At 43.9% G+C, this 20,835-nt stretch overlaps 2 protein-coding genes across 2 annotated transcripts; both read right to left on the bottom strand.

The window, feature by feature from the left end:
• Positions 1 to 1,559: 1,559 nt before the first annotated feature.
• LOC118431570 (tripartite motif-containing protein 2-like) lies at positions 1,560 to 3,725 on the bottom strand. Its single transcript, XM_035842811.1, has one exon. The coding sequence runs from the start codon at positions 3,723 to 3,725 to the stop codon at positions 1,560 to 1,562; it is 2,166 nt and encodes a 721-aa protein (XP_035698704.1).
• A 1,495-nt stretch (positions 3,726 to 5,220) lies between these two features.
• LOC118431568 (tripartite motif-containing protein 3-like) lies at positions 5,221 to 7,534 on the bottom strand. Its single transcript, XM_035842810.1, has one exon. The coding sequence runs from the start codon at positions 7,532 to 7,534 to the stop codon at positions 5,366 to 5,368; it is 2,169 nt and encodes a 722-aa protein (XP_035698703.1). The 3' UTR covers positions 5,221 to 5,365.
• Between the last annotated feature and the right edge of the window lie 13,301 nt (positions 7,535 to 20,835).

Below are 20,835 nucleotides of genomic sequence, written 5' to 3'. Positions count from 1 at the left end.
ATTGTTACTGGCGTTACCATGCAAAACGTAGGTGAAAACTTACTCGAGCTTTTCTTCAAAGATTAATACAATTAGAAAATATCATTACGAACTTAATTGAAGCAAACAAATCAACATGTATGTACATCTTAATATGTTTGCTAATAGAAAGGTACAGGCGGTTTCTTTACACAATGAACGATCATATAATCCACAGATGGCTTCTACCACGTATCTGTACGTGCCGTGAACAAGGTAGAATTCGGAGGCCCCCTAGCGACCACCGTGTGCCACGGAACACCCTACACCATCGACACCACACCACCGTTCGTAAACCACGTCAAATTCATCAGCTACGACGAGGTCACCTACGAACTCATTGTGGAGTACAACGTCAGGTAAACTTATTCTGAAACTCCTGAAACCTGTTTTAGTGACCACTCAGGGGATTGGGCAAAATGGTTGCATTAGACAGAACGTTTGCGTCGACTGTGTCAAGAGGCAGTCATGACTACCATCTTCTCACTGACAGGCATGATTATTGATTCTTTAAGTCAGTGAATGCTGTGTTTGTCACGGAGACGTATATATCAGCAAGATGACTACAAAATGCCCGGATGGATTGTTTTGATATCTAATATGTGAATAGCCCTTCATAAGACCTTGGATTATAAGCCCCTAGTGGACGTGTTCTGGTATTACAACCTAAGTTCCGGTTTTGATATTTTGTCCTCGATCTGGCTTACAACTGCAACTTGGAAAAACCCACACTCTTTCTGTATCTCTAGTACTGTTGGGCATAACATGCACTGGTCAGTGGTGGTTTATTTCAATTTGTTTAATTGTGAACAGGTAATTGCAAGGTAGAGCCTTTAATTAAGTTGAGGAGTAATTAAAACTTTGTCCCTCACATAAAATGGTTAATAGCTTTTTCTTGATATGATTGTTGCATGTGATTCAGATGCATAAATAAGCATAAACCACACTTGATAACAACTAGTATTGTACTTTTTCTATAGCAAGGCAATGTCTAGTAATCAAGAAAGGAACACCTTTAACCAAGTTGTCATTCATTTATACAAGACCAAAGGGACAGCAATATCATTAAGCCTAGCAAGATTCTGACGTACAATGGTGATTGTCCCGTTAGGTGTCAGATCACATGAATTCTGTACAGTTTTATACAGTGTCTTTTCCAACACTCCACCGCTAAGCAACATTATTTTGCCATAACGATTCCTGTACCATAGACCTAGCCTAACTGTCGCTACAGTCCGAACCAAAGTCCAATCAGGCCCAAACACCTAAACAGGGCCGTGACCCTTGATTCAAAATAAAATGATGTGATTTGTTTGGTCTACTCTTCAGTGTAGACTTCCGTGTGGACTTTGAAATTCCCATAATTGTTACCTTGACTATGAAAATCAATCATCAAATTTCCTTCAAATGCAACTATCTTATTAGGTACGCTCCTACGTGTGTCTGTGACGTATATTACAGTGCCATCACGTAACTAAAATTCTGTTTTCCATTTGCCATACCGTTTGTTACGTGTTTCTTTAATACCATAAAGTAGATTATCAGTTGTACCTATAAAACTTTACGCATTGCCCTGTGTAACATGCAACAGCTATGTAACCATCTGGGGTTAGTGTGATCCCATGATTAGGGCTACCTGCTTTAACTGTCGTCACAGTCCGAATGAACGTCCCGTCCGGCCCGAACATCTGAATACGGCCGCCACTATGGTTCACTACAATAATGTTACCTCTCCGATCTACTACTACACCTGCTGGTGATTTGAATTCGCCATCAATCTGACCTTTCTTACCAAAATCAATCTTTAGCTTTCCGCCAAGATCAAAAACAAACGTTTTATGTGCGGTCCCGTCTGTGACGATCATCATGTCACGTGACTCCTTTACCGATACGTATATGGGCCCCTGTAACTGCCCCTTGCCGATCTCCCGGATGAGGCTCCCGTCAGGCTTCAGGAGAAAACACGACTTTTGTGTTCGGTCCGCCACCACCATGCGGCCGTCCTTCAGAACTGCAACTCCGAGTGGATGTTTGATGCAGTCTGGCTTCAATGTCTTCAAAAGCTTGCCTTTCTTGGAGTAACATCTTATTCCATAGTTGTCGCCAAATGACGTCACAAAAACCCTCCCAGTAAAGTCTACATCAATACCAAATGGGCACTCACCGTCAACTGGGAAGGTACTCAAAGGCTGGCCTGTGTCTGCATCAAATATCTGAACCCGCTTGTTCGGTCGTTCCACCACTGCAATGTTGCCGTCTTTGTCAACCGCGACACTCAACGGTCCGTCCAGTTCCTCCACCCCACTACTCTTCTGTCCAATAGATAAGGCTGGGGTATCCTTTCCGTGTACTTGAACCTCAAACGGACTTCCTGGCACCTGTTTTGAATTGACCTTGACCTCTAACCTGTGGTTTCTCATGGCATTGGGAACGTACGATATTTCCCACACGCCTCCACTCTTCATTTGTACTTTTGTGGGAACGTCTTTTCCAGATGGGTCGCTCATGTTGGCTGTGATGGCTTCACTATTCGTGACAAGAGATCGACCTTCGGAGTTTAATGTTAATAGTTTAGCAAAGCAACGAAACCCTTGCACTGCTGGCTTCACTTCCACTTTGAAGTTTGTATTCACACCACCCAAGTCTTGAACCTTTTCCGCGATGTCTGCGACAGCCGTTCTCTCGACAAACTGAAACTCGCTCCAGTCTGACTCCAGGTCCAGTTGTTTTGTCAGCAGAGTTTCTACCCTTGTTTGGACTTGGTTTCCCACCTCCAGAATGTGCACGTCACTTCCGTGTTCTACAGCTTGTTGACAGAAGGTCTGTGCGCTCGTCAGTCCGGCCAACTCAAACTCTATCGCTTCCTTCTTTGTCTGCAGAGCCTTGCCATCGGCTCGGCATTGTTCGTCAATCTGGCTCAAAATATCCCTTTCACGCTTTTGGAGAAGGTCAATAATTTGGCGGAAATATGACTTGGCTTGGTCTGTAGCTACCTCTTTCGAGGGGGCTAAGTTTGCCATCTTCCTTTCAACTTCCTTAACTGATGCCTGAATTTCCCTCAGACGTGGGTCTATGTCTTGCAGCAGTGCTTGAAGGGATTCTTTTTTCTTCTGAGCGACGGTGGCAATTTCTACCGGATTGTGATCTTTGCCCGGCCGATGGTCGACTACGGTACATGCCGTACAAACCAAAGCCTTACAGCTCTCACAGTAGAAGACCAGTTCTTGGTTCTTGTGTTTTTGACAGTGTCGCTTGCGGTGAAAACTACTGATACCTCCCTCGGCTTTCAGTGTTTCTTCAGTGGTTACTTCATGATCTTTAGAAAACGGAAAATTACGGTGTAACATAGTACATGACTCACACATTAAGATGGCGCAATCCGCACACCAAGACTTTGACCCCTCCACACTCTTCTTGCACACCTGGCACGGCGCACCTGACCCTTTCTTGGCTGCCGCGAAGTCCAGCAGGTTGTTGACGTAGAAGTTGGTCTTGAGTCCGTCCACACCTTGGTCTGGTAGACTGACCTGTGTGCGGCAGGTTGGACACTCCAGCGGCTGTTGTTTGGCGGCCCGTTCTTGCAGGCACTCCCTACAGAAGGTGTGCAGACATGGCAGGACTCTGGGGTCCTGAAAGTGCCTCATGCAGATTGAGCATGTCAGAAACAGCTCGTCAAAGTCGTCAGATGTTGGAAATTTACTCGCCATTGTAGGTGATACGTTGTGAGGAATGTGCACGACAGTACGACGCGTCCTTCCCTCACTCAGGCCAGCTGGACTTAGTACTTTGCAGGGTACTAGTACTTCATTTACTTTATGCTGACGTAGTTTCCATCACATGTTGCAGAACCAAGATAACGGCCGGTGACCTCGTCCTTTACACCTTACTCCACATGTTCTCTACCTGGCGTACACGTGAAAAAATATTGAACTATGTGTTGAATTAACGGCATTGGACCGTAATCTGACAGTATGCATGCAAACAACATGATACATCGGGCAGTGTTTTGTTTAATTGGTAATTATCAACAGCTAAGCTGTTCCAAGCTAGCGCCCTCTATGAATTTGATAAGTGGCTGACAAAATTGTTAGATGTTTACAGCTTAGATCCTATTAAAGTTGCAATTGATTTGAATAGAATGACTACTAGGACAACTATAAACATATTTGGTATGTTGTCTATGTTTTATTCCACTTAAAACACATGAAACCAATGAGATGGAAAACAATCTTGATTATTGGTTTGAATTCCGGCCTAGCTGATAACATGTTAAGTTCGCAATAAGTTCACAAGACACACGATTTAGATACAGCCATTTATTTTTCTTTCGTCACAAACGGCCAACTTCCCCCGACTCTCTCCAGAAGTCTCTTCTCTCACTAGGGCTGGGTATCGGTACAGCGTACCGGTACAAAACCGGTTTTTCGTATTGGACCGGTCCAGAAAAACCGGACCTGAAAAAATTAGGTGGACCGAATGTTGGACCGATTACAAAATTAACAGATTATTTTATCAGGCATTCACACGTTTTTGCGCTTGTAGATGGAAGAAAATAACAAGAGTGAAGTAGAGTAGAGTTTATAATAATTTCTACCAAGTTTTACAGCCAATCGTACCGGTGCAGTTAGCGTTGTATAATTTTAAAGCGCCAGTGTGAGTCTAATACTTCACCAAACAGATTTCTTTGTAGTAAAATGGACCATTGGTATGAGTCATACTGCATCAGGTCCAGGTTCAGGTCCGGACCTGGACCTAATCCTTTGGACCTGAACCGGACCTGGACCTGAATTTTCTGTACCGGTACCCACCCCTATCTCTCACCCTTGCCCTCGTGGCTGACTTCCCTCTGGACCCTACCACTCCACATATTTGTGTTTTTTTTTTCACTCAACATGCAACACTAGCTAATTGCTTTCGAATTCTTAGCCTCAATTTTGTCTCCCCTTGTATGGATTGTAGTCCTTTAATTACAGAAAAGCTGCTACCTATATGAAGCCATGAAGAGTCACTATCATACAGATTGTATATAACTACAAACTTGACCAGTGTTAAAAACTTTGCCAGAGCCTATTTTAACTGTCATCACAATTCGATAGCAAGTCCAGTCAGATCCAAACCATTGTTTAGAAATGCAATCATGTTATCTGTCTAATCTACCCTTCGGCCGTGTGGACCTTGAAATTTCCATCATCGCCTCAAGTGAAGCATCCAATTTCAAACTTAAGATAACTATTTTAGGTGCGCTCTCTGGTGTGTCTGTGACGTATATTACGTCGCGATCACGTGAGTAATTTGCTATATTGCATTACTTTTTTTAAGTGCCATTCTAACAACATAATGTGGATTATCAGTTGTACCTATAAAATTTTACGCATTGCCCTGTGTAACATGCAACAGCTATATAACCATCTGGGGTTAGTGTGATCCCATAAGGACTACCTCCTTTAACTGTCGCCACAGTCCGAATAAAAGTCCCGTCAGGCCCGAACATCTGAATACGGCCACCATCATTGTTCACTACAATAATGTTACCTGTTTGATCTAATGTAAGACCTATTGGTGTTTTTAATTCGCCCTCATTCTGCCCTTTCGTACCAAAAGTAAACGTTTGGTTTCCGTCGAGGTCAAACACGAATACCTTGTGTGCTTCGATATCTGTGACGAACATCATGTCACGTGACTCGTCTACCGACACGAACGCTGGGCTCTGTAACTGCCCCTTGCCAATCTCCCGGATGAGGCTCCCGTCAGGCTGCAGGAGGAGACACGACTTCTGTTCACGGTCCGCCACCACCATGCGGCCATCCTGCAGAACTGCAACTCCGAGTGTATTTTTCATGCAGCCTGATTTGAATGTGTTCAAAAGTTTACCTTCCTTAGAGTAACGCCTTATTCCGTAATTTTCACCAAATGACGTCACAAAAACCCTTTCATTTGAGTCCACAGCAATACCAAACGGACAGTCACTTTCAATTGGAAAGCTACACAAAGACTGACCTGTTTTTGCATCAAATATCTTGACTCGCTTGCTCACCCGTTCCACGACTGCAATGTTGCCGTCCTTATTCACCGCGACACCTAGCGGCCCGTCCAGTTCCTCCACCCTATTGCCCATCTGTCCGATAGTGAAGGCTGGGGCATCCTTTCCGTGTACTTGAACATCAAACGGACTCCCTGGCACCTGTTGTGAGTTGACCTTGACCTCTAGCCTATGGTTTCCCGTGGCCTTGGGAATGTACGTTATTTCCAATACGCCATCGCTCTTCATCTGTAGTTTTGTCGGGACGTTTTTTCCTGATGGGTCGTTCATGTTGGTTGTGATTGCTTCACTATTCGTAATACAAGAACGACCTTCTGTGCTTCTTGTTAACAGGTTGGCAAAGCAAGGAAACCCTTGAACTGCCGGCTTCAAAAAAACTTTGAAGTTTGTCTTGACACCACCCAAGTCTCGAACCTGTTTCTGAAAGTCTGTGACAGCCGTGTTCTCGACGAACTGAAACTCGCTCCAGTCGGACTCCAGGTCCAGTTGTTTTGCCAGCAGAGTTTCTACCCTTGTTTGGACTTGGTTTCCCACCTCCAGAATGTGCACCTCACTTCCGTGTTCTACAGCTTGTTGACAGAACGTCTGTGCGCTCGTCAGTCCGGCCAACTCAAACTCTATCGCTTCCTTCTTTGTCTGTAGAGCCTTGCCATCGGCTCGGGATTGTTCGTCAATCTGGCTCAAAATCTCTCTTTCACGCTTTTGAAGAAGGCCAATAATTTGGCGGAAATATGACTTGGCTTGGTCTGTAGCTACTTCTTTCGAGGGGGCTAAGTTTGAAATCTTCCTTTCAAATTCCTTAACTGATGCCTGAATTTCCCTCAGACGTGGGTCTATGTCTTGCAGCAATGCTTGAAGGGATTCTTTTTTCTTCTGAGCGGCCGGGGTGATTTCTATCGGATTATGATCTTTGCCTGGACGATGGTCCACCACAGTACATGCCGTACAAACCAGAGCCTTACAGCTCTCACAGTAGAATTCTAGTTCATACTTCTTGTGTTTGTCGCAGTGTTGTTTGCCATAAACTTTTCTTACGTCTTTTTCTGCCTTGAGCGTTTCTTCAGAGATGACTTCGTGATCTTTGGAAAATGGAAGTTGACGGTGTACCAGATTGCACGACTCACACATTAAGATGGCGCAATCCGCACACCAAGACTTTGACCCCTCCATATTTCCCTTACACACCTGACATGGCACACCTGGCTCCGCCCCTTTCTTGGCCGCCACGAAGTCCAGCAGGTTGTTGACGAAGAAGTTGGTCCTGAGTCCGTCCACACCTTGGTCTGGTAGACTGACCTGTGTGCGGCAGGTTGGACACTCCAGAGGCTGTTGTTTGGTGGTCCATTCTTGCAGACACTCTCTACAGAATGTGTGCAGGCATGGCAGGACTCTGGGGTCCCGGAAATGCAGCATACATACCGGGCACGTCAGGAACTGCTCGTTAAATTCAGTGAATTCTTTCATTTTACTCGCCATTGTGCCACCAGGATTATTGGTGAGATCGAGAATTTAACACAGCGCGTCTTGCTCTGTAGAAAGCACCTGGTGGATGTGAAACTGAGCACAGCGGTTTCTTGGAACTCAGTTTCGGAAGGCTGACGTCACGTTCACCTTTACTCCGGATCCCGAGCCTACGTCAGGAACGCGGCTCGTCAACATCGCCAGATTCTGGAATCCTACGTGCTATCTCGCTTGATACGTTGTCAGAAATATTTTTGTGGCAAACGATGTCCTTTTTATCTCACTTATACAAATTGAATAGTAGATGTTTACAGTATTGCCGAGTGCATGGTTGTGTGTGCTCAGTAAACGTAATCTTCGTTTTCCCTTAAATAACGTAGTTTCCATCACATCCTGTTAAGACCTTGTCCTTACGTCAAATAATTCACACAGCAAAACAGTCTTGGTCCGCCCGAGTCTGTTTGGTGGTGGAGGTCATTACCCTAAGATTGGCAAGGTGCCAGCAAATAGGTAAACTGTACCAACGTGATATGGGGGATTGGAAAGCATGGCTGAGCACTGATTAAATGCAAAGAAAGACGCCGTTTGTGAAGGGATAATCTGTCGTAGAAGATTGGCTATGGCTACTACTAGTACTAGTAATTCCATATATAGACATTTCATCAGGGGTGACTACACAGTTTTCCCAGTAATACATGTAATATGATGGAAAAGGTGGAAAAAAACACAAATGTGCAATATTCTAGTGAGTCAAAACTTCAAGCTATACAAACTTGCCATTATATGATAAGCTACTCTGTACCCTCTAATCAAACGCATTAGCAAGAATTTCTATACGGCTAGATTACAGATAGACTCCCATACGCAGAGCCTCTGGAGTGGTCCTTTAGGCTCAAAAAAATTATCTGGCGATGACTCATGGGTTGCAGAAAAGAAACGTTATTTTTTTACAGCTGACTTAAAAGCATGTCTCACCCACCGTAAAGTCACTCGAAAACTGCCCAGATTTAACGTGAAATTCAACTAAGAAAGGCTTTTCAATGGTTTAAAGCCATGTTTTATTCAAGCTCTGTCTGATCACCTTGGTCTTGGCTCAGGTGCTATTAGATTTGTAGAAGAGGATGGAAGGCTCATTTGGAGTTATTGAGCCTGACGCACGAACAAATCCAAAGTGGGGAAAAATGGTGGCTTTATTGTTGTGATTTCAGTGACCCACTGTCCAACATCCGGGAGGTTGACATCGGGCTGGGAAAGAGTTCCAGAGATGTGCTTATCAAGGACTGGTATCGCCATGACAACCTGACCCACGTGACAATGTTCTACCGCATTCCGGACGGCATTCCCACATGGATCAAAGTTCGAGCTATCAACAATGGTAAGGTTCGAACTTACAGTAATACATTGCCATATGTCAGGACACATTGTCTTCCTTCACACAGATGAAGACAAAGGTTGCATCCTTTTTCTGTAACGTCTACATCCTCAAAACATTATCAAACGTTTTCCGTTACACTCGATTTGAACCCCAAATGGTGATATCTTACTTATCCTCAAAGGTAGGCAGTAGAGACTATGGACGTACTTCCCAGGTAAATAATTAGGGACGTAGACACAGGACTAGAACAGCCAATAAATTCCAGAAGTTGAGGATGCATCAAAGTCTTAACGAGTGAAAGAGTTTTGTTTTGTATATATAGAAAAAAAAACTCACCAATATGCCATTCTGTTCTATCTAGTCGACCTTAGAACAGCGAGCCACGCCCCCAGACCGGTGTTAGTGGACATGACTCCCCCGATCCCGGGGACAGTCCATGACGGGGAGACCTACAGCAGGGACCGCGCCTTCCAGGCGGTGGGGGGCCGGGTCTGCGCCAGCTGGAAGGACTTCCACGACGAGGAAAGCGGAATCGGTAACTCTCATTGATAAAAATTTCTACTCAAATGATCTTTGAGATAGTTTTCGGAAAGTGCGTTATAGATATTTACCTATGCTAGATAATAATGGAGGTGGTTGAACCATTGAAGACGGTTTATATGATATTGTTTCCACCTGACAAAAATAAATACAATCATCACAATGTCTTAGGCGACCTGCCAACCTACCTCGCCGCGTATGAATATTTCTCAAGAGTCGTCGTGTGCTTTCATGTTCAAACCTTAAGTTTTGTATGGCTTTTGATTCTAACATAATAAGTACTGCATTTAACGATGTTGCGATTATGTCAGGCTTTTACATGTGGGGAGTGGGGACAGCATCAGATGTAGACGACATCGTCCCGTTTCACGAGCTGCCCCACACCCAACTCGCCGCCTGTGCCGAGCTGAACCAGACCCTGCAGCACGGCAGGACCTACTACAGCACCCTGGTCGCCTTCAACCTCGGGCATGCCAGGAAGAACGTGTCTGTTTCCAGCAATGGAGGTAAATAAACCTAACCATAACCATAACCCTAACCATAACCATAAACCTAACCATAACCATAAACCTAACCATAACCCTACTACAGCACCCTGGTCGCCTTCAACCTCGGACATGCCAGGAAGAACGTGTCTGTGTCCAGCGATGGAGGTATGAAAAACCTATCACTAACCCTAAACCTAACCATAACCCTACTACAGCACCCTGGTCGCCTTCAACCTGGGGCATGCTAGGAAGAACGTGTCTGTGTCTAGCGACGGGGGTATGAAAACCTCATCGTGGTGTTTTACGTCTGACTGAGCGATTGCTTGAAGGAAGGATGGCCCTACCATTTTTGAGATGTGTGTTTGGAATATGTACAATGGAAAACCGTGATGAATAATTAACAATAGCAATAGCATTGATGTTAACTTCCCAACACTTTTCACACATTGCTGAAGTTCCTTGTCCGTAATTGGGACCACGTGTCTCAACTAGTTGTCCATTGGACCTGATGAAGAGCGTAGTTCAGACAATATTCCGATGGACCTACTTGACTCTGTTGCTAGAACAAAATTTAGTAGTCTACTGCATAACGACCCTCTTTGTTTCCAGTGATGTATGACGCCACCCCACCGGAGGAAGGCTGGGTGAAGGACGGGCTCGACCAGAATCATGACGTCACGTACTCGTCTGAACTCGCGAGCGTCAGCGCGATCTGGGGGAACTTCCAGGATCCGGAGTCTGACATTGCTGACTATGAAGTTACCGTGTGGAGACAGCATGCTAGCAATGGCAAGTATCTAATTTCCTTTTCATCTAGCAAAAGACAACAGACAGTGGAAAACAATGATAGCCCGCCTCAATATCTTCTGCGACGTGCCGCTTGTCATCTGAATCATAATCTGAAAGATTAATACACGATGGTCCAAAAGGGCATGAAAAATCCCCACTTGTGGGACATGAATATTGATGATAATTAGATGCCAGTCACTGTTGTCTCCATTGGAAACTGTCTGTGATTGGTTGAAAATTTAAAAGGCGGGCCGTAGTAATGTTTATGTTACGATATCTCCCCTGTGTCAACGTCGCTATTCATATGCGTTACCTGCCGCTGGTTTCAATTGTTATTACATTAGCACGTTTTAACAATACCAATTCGTTGCCTGACTCAAAACCAACAGGATTTTCAGTATAGTTTTGTCCATCTTATGGTCAAAATACCCAAAGATATTCCATCATCAAAAAAAAAAATATCAGTCAGCCGCTGGTGAAGTTGGACGATGTATGCTGGGTTTCGACGGCAAAAGATTCAATATGGCGCTAGTAGTATAGAAAAATATTCCAAACTAAACGTATTTGTAATATAAACAGCTTTACCAAGCCACTTTTCAGCGACAAATTGTTGACAGGATACTGTTTGAAAGTTCCTTCCGATAGAATAAAACAAGATAGCGCAACAGTTGGAACGGATTGGTTGCACCGAGCGCCACTGTGCTCAAATAGAAGACACCATTTATTAAACTGTCCATTGCCAGTCCCAGTTTGTACGTTTTTCTCTCCAATCATTGCCCGGGTTGTAGACCAAGTTTATTTGTAATCCTCAACTGGCATTTTAGACCTTTTCAAAAAGGTGCTTTGTAAATTGTTACGAATTACCGACTCCGTTAGGTTCTTGACAACAATCATCCCGCTTGGGTAACATCATTTGTAGCAGCATGGGTGAGTTGTACATTTTAAAAAACACAGGCACCATTTATTTTGAGACCAATTATCTAATTGAGTCACATATTCTTTGAAATGTGTTCTGGTCATTTTGAAAAAAAAGTCCTGCAATGAATTAACTAACGTTCTGTTTAATAAAGAAAACAATCCGAAACCACACGCAACATTTCCCACCACACTACAGTAGACTATCCCATTGACCTGAGATGAACCGGCGGGCGCCATGTTTGATTTCCCAAGCGGTCTCGAAAACTCGACCCAAAAACAGAATAAAGAAGGAAAAATACACAAGCATACACAAAACACACACAACTTAGGAGGATGAAAACTTAAGTCCTATTCATGTAACCGATGCCCAGAATATAGTTGCGTTTAATACACAATCAAAGCAAATTACGGAACGATAGTGAAAAAAAAACGTGGTTCGTCCAAAACTAGCTTAAAATAAGCAGCTTTGACCAAAACTCATTGCTTGCAACTTACAGGGCAAAAGTACTGAATGCACACACCAAACAATTTCAGAGACTTGATTTACAGTTGAAAACCCCGCTCCCAGCACAGGCACAAAGAGATGATTTGCATGAAAGTGCCCGCGAAGACAAAGGGGTGCTAATAAGGCTCTGTCATCTATGCCAACACCGCCTCATTATAGCTTCAAAACATCTCTTTTTCAGCGCGGAAACTCTGAATAAAGTGCACATTTCATTTTTTGACCGATATCTTCCGATCCTACCGATAAAATGAAACAAAAACTACTCCATTTGAAAGAGCAAAAGCCGCCCGCCATCTTGGTTTTCGTATTTGTTTTTCTATCGGTGCGTTCAGGAATTATGGGAGAAAAAAGTATCGGTAAATAGGAACAGGATTTTAAATGTATCAGACATAAAAAACTACACAGTAGAAATTGATTTTAGAAAGTTTGAGCTTAGATAAGGGTATAAATGTTTGATTCCAACGTAAATGAGAAAAAAAAGTCGGTGGGGTTCAGAGTTCAGCGGCCGAAAGTGACTTTTGCCACGTCCCGTGAAAGCGGGGATTTGAGCACTGTATTGCACTGACACTTTTTGAGTTTTACGTCGTTTCAAGGCTGACATTTTCATTTTTCATGTATGTACTTTTGTTAATTTATATCATAAACTAATCGATCGTAATCTTGGGAAATACTTCTGCTGCTTTCTGTATATAATGTCGTGCGGCACTTCAGACCCGCCTGTGGGTGTGGCCTATTAGCATAGCAACGAGAAGAAAAGCCTAGCAACGGACCAGCGTGATATCTTTTAACGCTTTTTAAAGACATCTGTAAAGACTTCGTTTTCTTCTCGTCAATCAGGTAACAGCAGTGCTGATACTGCTCCTCACATCATCCATGAAGCGACCTCTGTCGGGAAGGAAGCGAACAGCATCAACTGGCACCACTTCCACCTGCACGACGGAGACGTCGTGTATGTTGTTGTGAATGTGTCGAACGGGGCCGGCAGTGTTGTCGTGACGGAGTCAGACGGGTACACCCTGGACACTACCGCTCCTGAGATGCGTTTTATCGGAGATGGTAGCCAGGCAGGGACGGACCTCCAATACTCGGTAAGATATCATCAGATACTTGAGGAGATGGGTAATAGAATACGGGGTTTCTGTGTGTGAGGTCTATCAATGGTACGTGTATGAAAGAAGCCGGGTGAAACTTAAAACGAAAGCCAACATTTTTCCATGGCATTACGAAACTACAGTGCATGGTGATACCGCGAACTTAAACCACCACGAAAAGTCCGTTTTCCCGCTACCGCGAAATCAAATCCCCGCGAACTAAAATGCATTTACAGTAATTGATTTTAAAAAGGTCAGTGGTTGGTTGGAAGTTAAAGGGAACTTCATTGGGCTAAATCTTAAACCAGCGAATTATCACTGCCGTACTGCAGAAAGCATTCGTTCAGTCATAAAAGTAATAGAAGCCATGATTTTGTTTACTTCTACAGCCTAGTATCACGAATCTGTCGGTGAACTGGGAGTTTGAAGATGCTGAATCTGGTCTGGACCACTACAAACTGGCCGTGTTCCAGCATCATGGAGGAAGTCGTCTGCAGATCCACCCATCACAGAAGTTAGTAAACATATCGCTGTTTCAAGCTGGCAATACCAGTATACATTTGTTATGATCACATTTTCTTTACTATTGACTGGCTGATGAACAGCATGACTCAATAAGCGGGGAAAGGGGTGGTTGGTGTTGGTGTCTTGACCTAATATTAACAGAGCATGGTTAAGATTGCTCCTCTAGTGACATGTTCTGGAACTGTATCGGGATTCCTGTATATCTAAACAAATACTGTCCGGACGACCAACTGTATTTGTTATAAGATTGTACGATGTATCAGTGTATGGCTGGTAACCATGCACGGCAACAGCAAAATTGTTTGTCATATTCTGTGTTGAACAGGAATGACTGGGTGACAGTTGAAGGCAGTGCCCGGGGATGGACCAACAGTGAACCGCTAAACCTTGTCCCAGGCGCGCGGTACAGTGTCCGAGTGTCAGCTGTTAACAGGGCTGGGCTGACGACTACACATGACACGGATGGTGTCATCGTGGATCCTACTCCCCCTTCGGTTTGTCTGATTTTCCCGATGTCTCTAATTTAGTCTACATGCAGCTAATTAATCATCGTCTTGGTACCCTAGCAAAAACAGTATGCATTTCAATCTTAGGTTTTGTCAACGTAAACCCGCTTTGAAACTCTGATGTATGGTTACCAGGTTCCTTTTGTTTGAGTCTAAACATGATGTACATTGTCAATTTCATGTGTATTGCTGAATTGCTAATATCTGTTGTACAGATAAATTACCAAAGCATTTTTTAGTCTAGTTCTATAGCCAAGAGTGCCCCCCCCCCCCAAAAAAGTTATTGAACAACATATTAGCAATACGCTCTGTCATTTTGGAGACACTGTTTATATGCTGTCATATAACTTAAAACACACAAAAATCCCTACGTACCCTCACAGAACCTGCATGTTGCCGTTGACGTGATGCCAGGTGAGCTGGAGGAGCTGTACGATGGGTACGTTCTACACACCGACCTGTCCGCCATCTTGGTGTCATGGCGGGCCACGGACGGAGAGAGCAAGGTCATGGCGTACTGGGCGGCTCTGGGGACGTCACCAGGTGGGACTTGTTTTACTGGGAGCCTGTAAAACATAAACAGCACATACATAGACATCAGATGTCGTGCTCCATTGTTTTGCAAACCTCAGTGATGCTACAAAAATTAGCATGTGTACTTCGGCATAGATAAACATATTACAAGAGAGTGTATCTAGTCTTGGATTTTTCTAATTCATTTATCAGGAATTGGCATAAATATTGTTTACCATTAGGACAACCACACGGAAAAGTCAGTTGGCTCTGAAATTTTTGATCTGGACACATTTGCATCTTAGTATGTGATGAATCCAAGGAAATATTATGTACAAATCTTAATGACGTTTTCTGTTTAATTATCAACAGGTGGCACTGACGTATCCTAGAGAACATCCCATTAATTAAATCATAATATATGCTTATTTACAGGTGGCACTGATGTAATGCCGTTTGAAAACCTGGGAGCCGACAGAAGCGCCTACATCAACAACCTGCAGCTGCAGCTGTACGATGAGGTCACGGGGTCACCTGTCTATTACGTCACAGTAAAGGCACAGAACGGTGCTGGGGCGTTTTCTAACGAAGTGGTCTCAAGGTAAACATAGCGTTTTGTAATCCTGTATACGCTTTGTTTCGTAGTACGTATAGTTAGATTGAAACCAAACTATTCCAATTTGAAATGGGGGTGTTTGTTTTTTTATACAGTAATTCAAACACCAACAAGACAAAATAAGGCAAAAATATACACATCTAAGATCTATTAGTAGTAACCACTACATTGCAATTGTTAACCATGCCTTTCATTTTCATATTTTGTTAATATTTATATTTGCACATTTACTAGGATTTAAGAAAGAGTCCCAATGCTACTTGGTGATATAGATACTAACACGCAAACAAATAAACGGTTTCATTAATTTACCCCAGCCCGATTAAGACAGTCCCCGGTGACAAGGCAGGAGTGGTTGTGGACGGCCCGCGCATGACGGACAGCGAGGCCGATGACGTGGCAACAGTAGACGTGGACTACCAACTTCACACGGGAACTGTTACTGTGCGCTTCAAGGTGAGAGAAATAGGCGTTTGTAGTGGATACTTGGTAGCTATATGGCGGGTCCATACTTATAAAAAGGCATGCCATTTTATATGAAACACGAGGGCAGTGCTGTCTGAAATGTCATCTTTTGCACCTATTGTGAGTTGACGAAAAGTCACAGTAGTAAAGTAGAGACATTAAGACAAGATTGTTGATGGTTACGTCAAAGCTGTTTGTGTGTTACGGGTTGTGGCTCTGAGTGTTGCCTTGCGAGCTGCAACCACTGGGTCAATGTCCCGGGTGGGTTGGGATTTACGGGGTTTGTTTGGAAGTAGTTCGGCTCCAACTTCATTGGCAATCTTAACAAATGCACTATAATTCTGTTCTTCTGGGGGGAGGTTTTCAAAATTTGTCAGAATTTTGTCGTCAATCATGGATGCCAATACACTGTCTGTGACCACAGCTCTCCAGAACGTACAGCTTCTTGGCAGCTTTTGGCTTTGAGTGTCTAAGACTAAGCCTAACAAAGGTGGTCACAATGCGATGGTCGCTACCCACAGGGTTTGAAGAGGAAAAAGCCTGACAGTCCATAATACTATTTTGCCATCTTTTGCGATAAATGCAGTAGTCAAGCTGGAAAAGGGTATTTTTCGGTGATCTGTAAGTCCACAGTTTCCTCGCGGGCTTACGAAATGAAGAATTGCCTATTATGAGGCTATGTTGTTCAACAAAAGAACTTAGGAGACGACCGTTTCGATTGGAGGATTTGTGGAACGAAAAGCCATGAGCAATTTGGGCATTCATATCCCCACCTATGATCAGCATAGAATGAAGGGGAACGTCCTGGACAGCATTGCTCAACTTTTCATAAAACTCAATAGCATCATCATCAGATGAACAGTTATGAGGAGCATGGCAAGACATAACAACAGTTTTTGGATTTCCTTTAAATGTTGCTACTATGATGCGTTCGTCTAACTTTTTCACAGAGAGCAACAGCGGGAGTAGACACCTCTGATGGAAGCACCTGTGGTATTTCTCACTGCTGATGCTGTAAACAGAGTTGTACGTCAAAGCTATTAAGAAAATAATTTAAGGGATTACCAAAATGTATCAATGGCCGCAATGCTAGCGCTATGACAGCCTCTGCAGGTCACCGATGCTATGAGACTCTTGCTATAAGACGATGCTATGAGACTCTTGCTATGATACGATGCTATGAGACTCTTGTTTCACATAACTTTTCGCTAACCAACTGTGTAATACAACACAGGGATTTGAGAGTGCGAGACACGGCATTGCGCACTACGAGTGGGCGGTCGGTACTGCAGCACTCGGGGATGACGTCATGCCCTTCTCCTCGGCAGGGATAGTGCTGTATGAAGACAACGCTAACATGGAAGGTAAGAGACGTTATAAAGCAGACATTGAATCCTCTGACAAGCCCATATGATATTGTGAGTTGCCCGTTTTGCAACTCGCATCCCTGGCGACATGTCAACTTTAAGAAATAATAGCAGTCAAACCTACCATAGATTACCACTTAGGGGACCAGTTAAAAACCTCGATTTATGTGGAAACGCAGTCTGTGTTAGAGGGGAAAAACTATCAAACTACCATAAAGCTTGTTCTTTTGTAGTGATGGTCAATTCGTCCGTTTTAACTTCTTCGTATCATTTCTATTTCTAAAGCCAATAATGTCGATGTTTTCTTGTCCATTGCCAAAGAATTAAGAATAAGTCATTTAACTCTAAAATGCCTTGTTAGAGAAATCAACTGAAATTATATTCTTAAATCTCCACAGGAATCGAAGGAGAAGGCCACGCACAGTCCCTGTTGCCCCTCCATCCAGGACAGCTCTACTACACCACAGTCCGGGCGATCACCGGCGCTGGGGACGTCCTAGAGTCATCGTCAGACGGCTTTACTGTAGACATCACGCCTCCGCAGGTGTGTGGAGGATTGTATGGTTATAGATTACCAAACACAAGGAATATTTAATTACAGATCAGTTAAACTGTGGAATCTGCTACCCAGATTTCAAGATTGTCTCCGACACACGATAGTTTAAGAAGATGATAGACCTATTTTTCGGATCATAATGGTTTTAGTGTATATAACCATCTGACCTCACTCGTGATTTTAGACTGTATGTAATATTTTGCATGTAAGTCTGATCTGTTTTGAGTGGATGTTATTGTATATGTTTATGTATTTTTATATATTCTATGCCTTCTTATTTGTATGAGCCCTGGACGATTAGCTCAATCTGAGCTAAAGGGTATCTCAATAAACTTAATAAACGCAACTCACAGGTCGACTTCCTCGGCTTCGGCGTCACATCTGAAGATGAAGAGTTCAGCTTCGGGCCTGACGTGTCGCGGTACCAGCTGTCAGCAGTCTACATCACAGCGGAATGGGGCTACAGGGAGGAGGAGAGTGACGTGGTGTTCGCTTCGTTCGCGTACGGAACATTCCCAGGCGGACATGACGTGTTTAACCAGACTGTGACGAGCCAGAGGACATCGGTGCCGAACGGTCTGGTACATCCATCGTCACAGGGGCTGCCAAACATCCTCAGCCTTACAGCTATTAACTCGGTAAGAGCTACTTCACTATCAATAGATAGATTACGCTGCTATATGGATGCCAGCAAGTCGTTTAGATAGTTCTGGCAGTTTTAGTTGACATTGCACAATTTGAGCACATCTGTATTAGCTTAGGCGTATAATCGTCCTTCGTAACACACCTCCTTTGCAGACACGCGACTCGCCAGCGGCTGGTTATGTTACATAGAACGTAAGTCACTTAACTTGTGTACATCTAGCTGTAAGCATAGTTTGAAGCTATGTAGTGAGGGTGCCCCTACTGCACTTGGTGCTGTACTTGACATACCTATAGGAATCGAAAACGAGATTTCTATTGTTTTTCTTCCCCTAATAGATGTAGTTGTGTTAATGACATCTTGAAACCAATTTCAGGTCGGCCTGCGCACTGTCGCCCTTTCCGCAAGTCTGACGGTGGACCCGACCCCGCCTGTGGCCGGTGACGTCATCTGCCCACGTCACATCCCCGGCACAGACGAGCTCCAGTGCACCTGGCACGGCTTCCGGGACGAGGAGAGCCGCATCCACCACTTCCTGTTCGGGGTCGGCACGGAGGAGGGAGATGACTCCATATTCCCCTTCACCAGAGTGTCGGGAAAAGCCGACAGGTTCAAGGCAAAAGGCATGGATGCATTTCATTCAAATAAACAGACATGGGTATCTGTAGAGGTTGGATTTAAATGAGTAAATGAGAAGTTCAGAGATTGCGGTACAGAGCGTTCGAACACTTTTTCTGAAGGTCAACACATCACTAGTCAAAGTCTTAACACTGCAGCCATATAGGAAAGACGATCGAAAGCAATATCGCTCCGTAGTACGAATCATTTCTACTTGCCAGGCAGCAAGGAAAGAAACATCGCAATACTCATCATGCGTTGTTCAATATTTTAGGATTTGCTGGACAGTCTTTGCATCACAAAGAAAGCTACTTCGCCACCGTGATCGCGCATAACACAGTGGGAGGGAAAACATCAGCCTACTCAAAGGCGATCGTCGTCGACGGCACCCCTCCTGTTCCTGGGACTGTGGTGGAACTGGACAGTATCTACCATGCTGACTTAGACGGGGGTGATGAAGATGGCAGAGGAAAGTGTGACAACCAAGAAGGTACCAAAGCGACAGCTATTCTTCACTTCAGTTGATGCTTTATGCATATATGCAAAACTACATTAGGGAGATTGTGTCACTGAACTGAAGGCAAAGGTATTGAGGAACATGCTCAAATACAAAAGTAACAAAAGTATTTTTTTCAGAATGCCAGAAGATGGATGCCTTGTGTCAAGCGTCTGTCAATCAAGTAGCCGTTGCTTGGCAACCATTCATCGACCCAGAGACACCAATCACCGGGTAAACATCTATTCTGTATTTAAGCGAGAAGAACCTAGCTATAATTCTGAAATAACATACCTTAGCCCCCAAACCAGGATGGAAACAAGAAGAATCTTACCGACTATGAGTTCACGTCAATATGCTTAAGATGATAAACATTTGACCATTGAATGAAAGTACTAGATAGAAAGCAATATATTGCCTCTATAGTATATAAACCCTCATAACTGCATGGGTCCATTTCAGGTACGAAGTGGCTGTGGGTACTGTGCCAGGAGCAGCAGACCTGCACAGCTTCCGCCAGGTTCCCGATCCTGACACTCGCTTCTTTGTTGTGAAGAACCTGGACCTGTCCGATATCAGACAGGTAAGATCTTCAAGGCATTACAGATACTACTCAGAAAGTACCAGTCTGGCAGTAAAGACCTTGCACAACATTATCAAGCCACAAATATGTCAAAAAGCCATCTATGGATTGCAATGTCAACAATTATGATTTTTCGTCCTCTCTGGTCCAGTATCATGATACTTTGCTTTAGTGTAAATGTATCTTTTATCTTTTACCACTGCAGGTATTTGTAACAGTGAGAGGACACAATGCTGCAGGCCTGTCCAGTGTGGCCGTGTCTAACGGAGTCTACATCAGTAAGATCAGTGCCGGGTTACCTTCCCTCACACCGCTCATTGTCAACGATGGGCACTCCCATAGTGGAGACATGTAAGTTGTACTTTCTTTTATATGTATATCATGTATTCCCTACACATAATAGTCCATGTAGCCTATTTCCATATTTGTTGTTGTCCAATATTCTAGTAATCGGTTGTCGCCTGAACAACAGACTGAGTAAAGACTACACTAAGCCAAAGCTTGTAGCTCTACAGATGAATAAAGCTTCAGACAGGCAATAGAACTTGGAGCAAATTATGGTGTTGCACAAGTATCATCATCGTCGTTCACACATGAGTATGCTCGTCGCTTTGAGGAAAATAGATACTTCAAGAGATATAACATTTTCAATATACTTGAAAATGTGGGGAGGGGGACGATGTTGAACATGCATGTTCGCGAGTAGATGACTTCGCGAAGAG

Source organism: Branchiostoma floridae, chromosome 15 (assembly GCF_000003815.2).
Source record: "Branchiostoma floridae strain S238N-H82 chromosome 15, Bfl_VNyyK, whole genome shotgun sequence".
Taxonomy (NCBI): Eukaryota; Metazoa; Chordata; class Leptocardii; order Amphioxiformes; family Branchiostomatidae; genus Branchiostoma; species Branchiostoma floridae.
The sequence above is the reverse complement of the archived record's forward strand: the minus strand, read 5'-3'. Positions and strand labels throughout refer to the sequence as shown.

What these genes read in the sequence shown, in the direction of transcription:
- LOC118431570 (XM_035842811.1), bottom strand. Translation starts at nt 3,725, where the DNA reads ATGGCGAGTAAATTTCCAACATCTGACGACTTTGACGAGCTGTTTCTG.
- LOC118431568 (XM_035842810.1), bottom strand. Translation starts at nt 7,534, where the DNA reads ATGGCGAGTAAAATGAAAGAATTCACTGAATTTAACGAGCAGTTCCTG.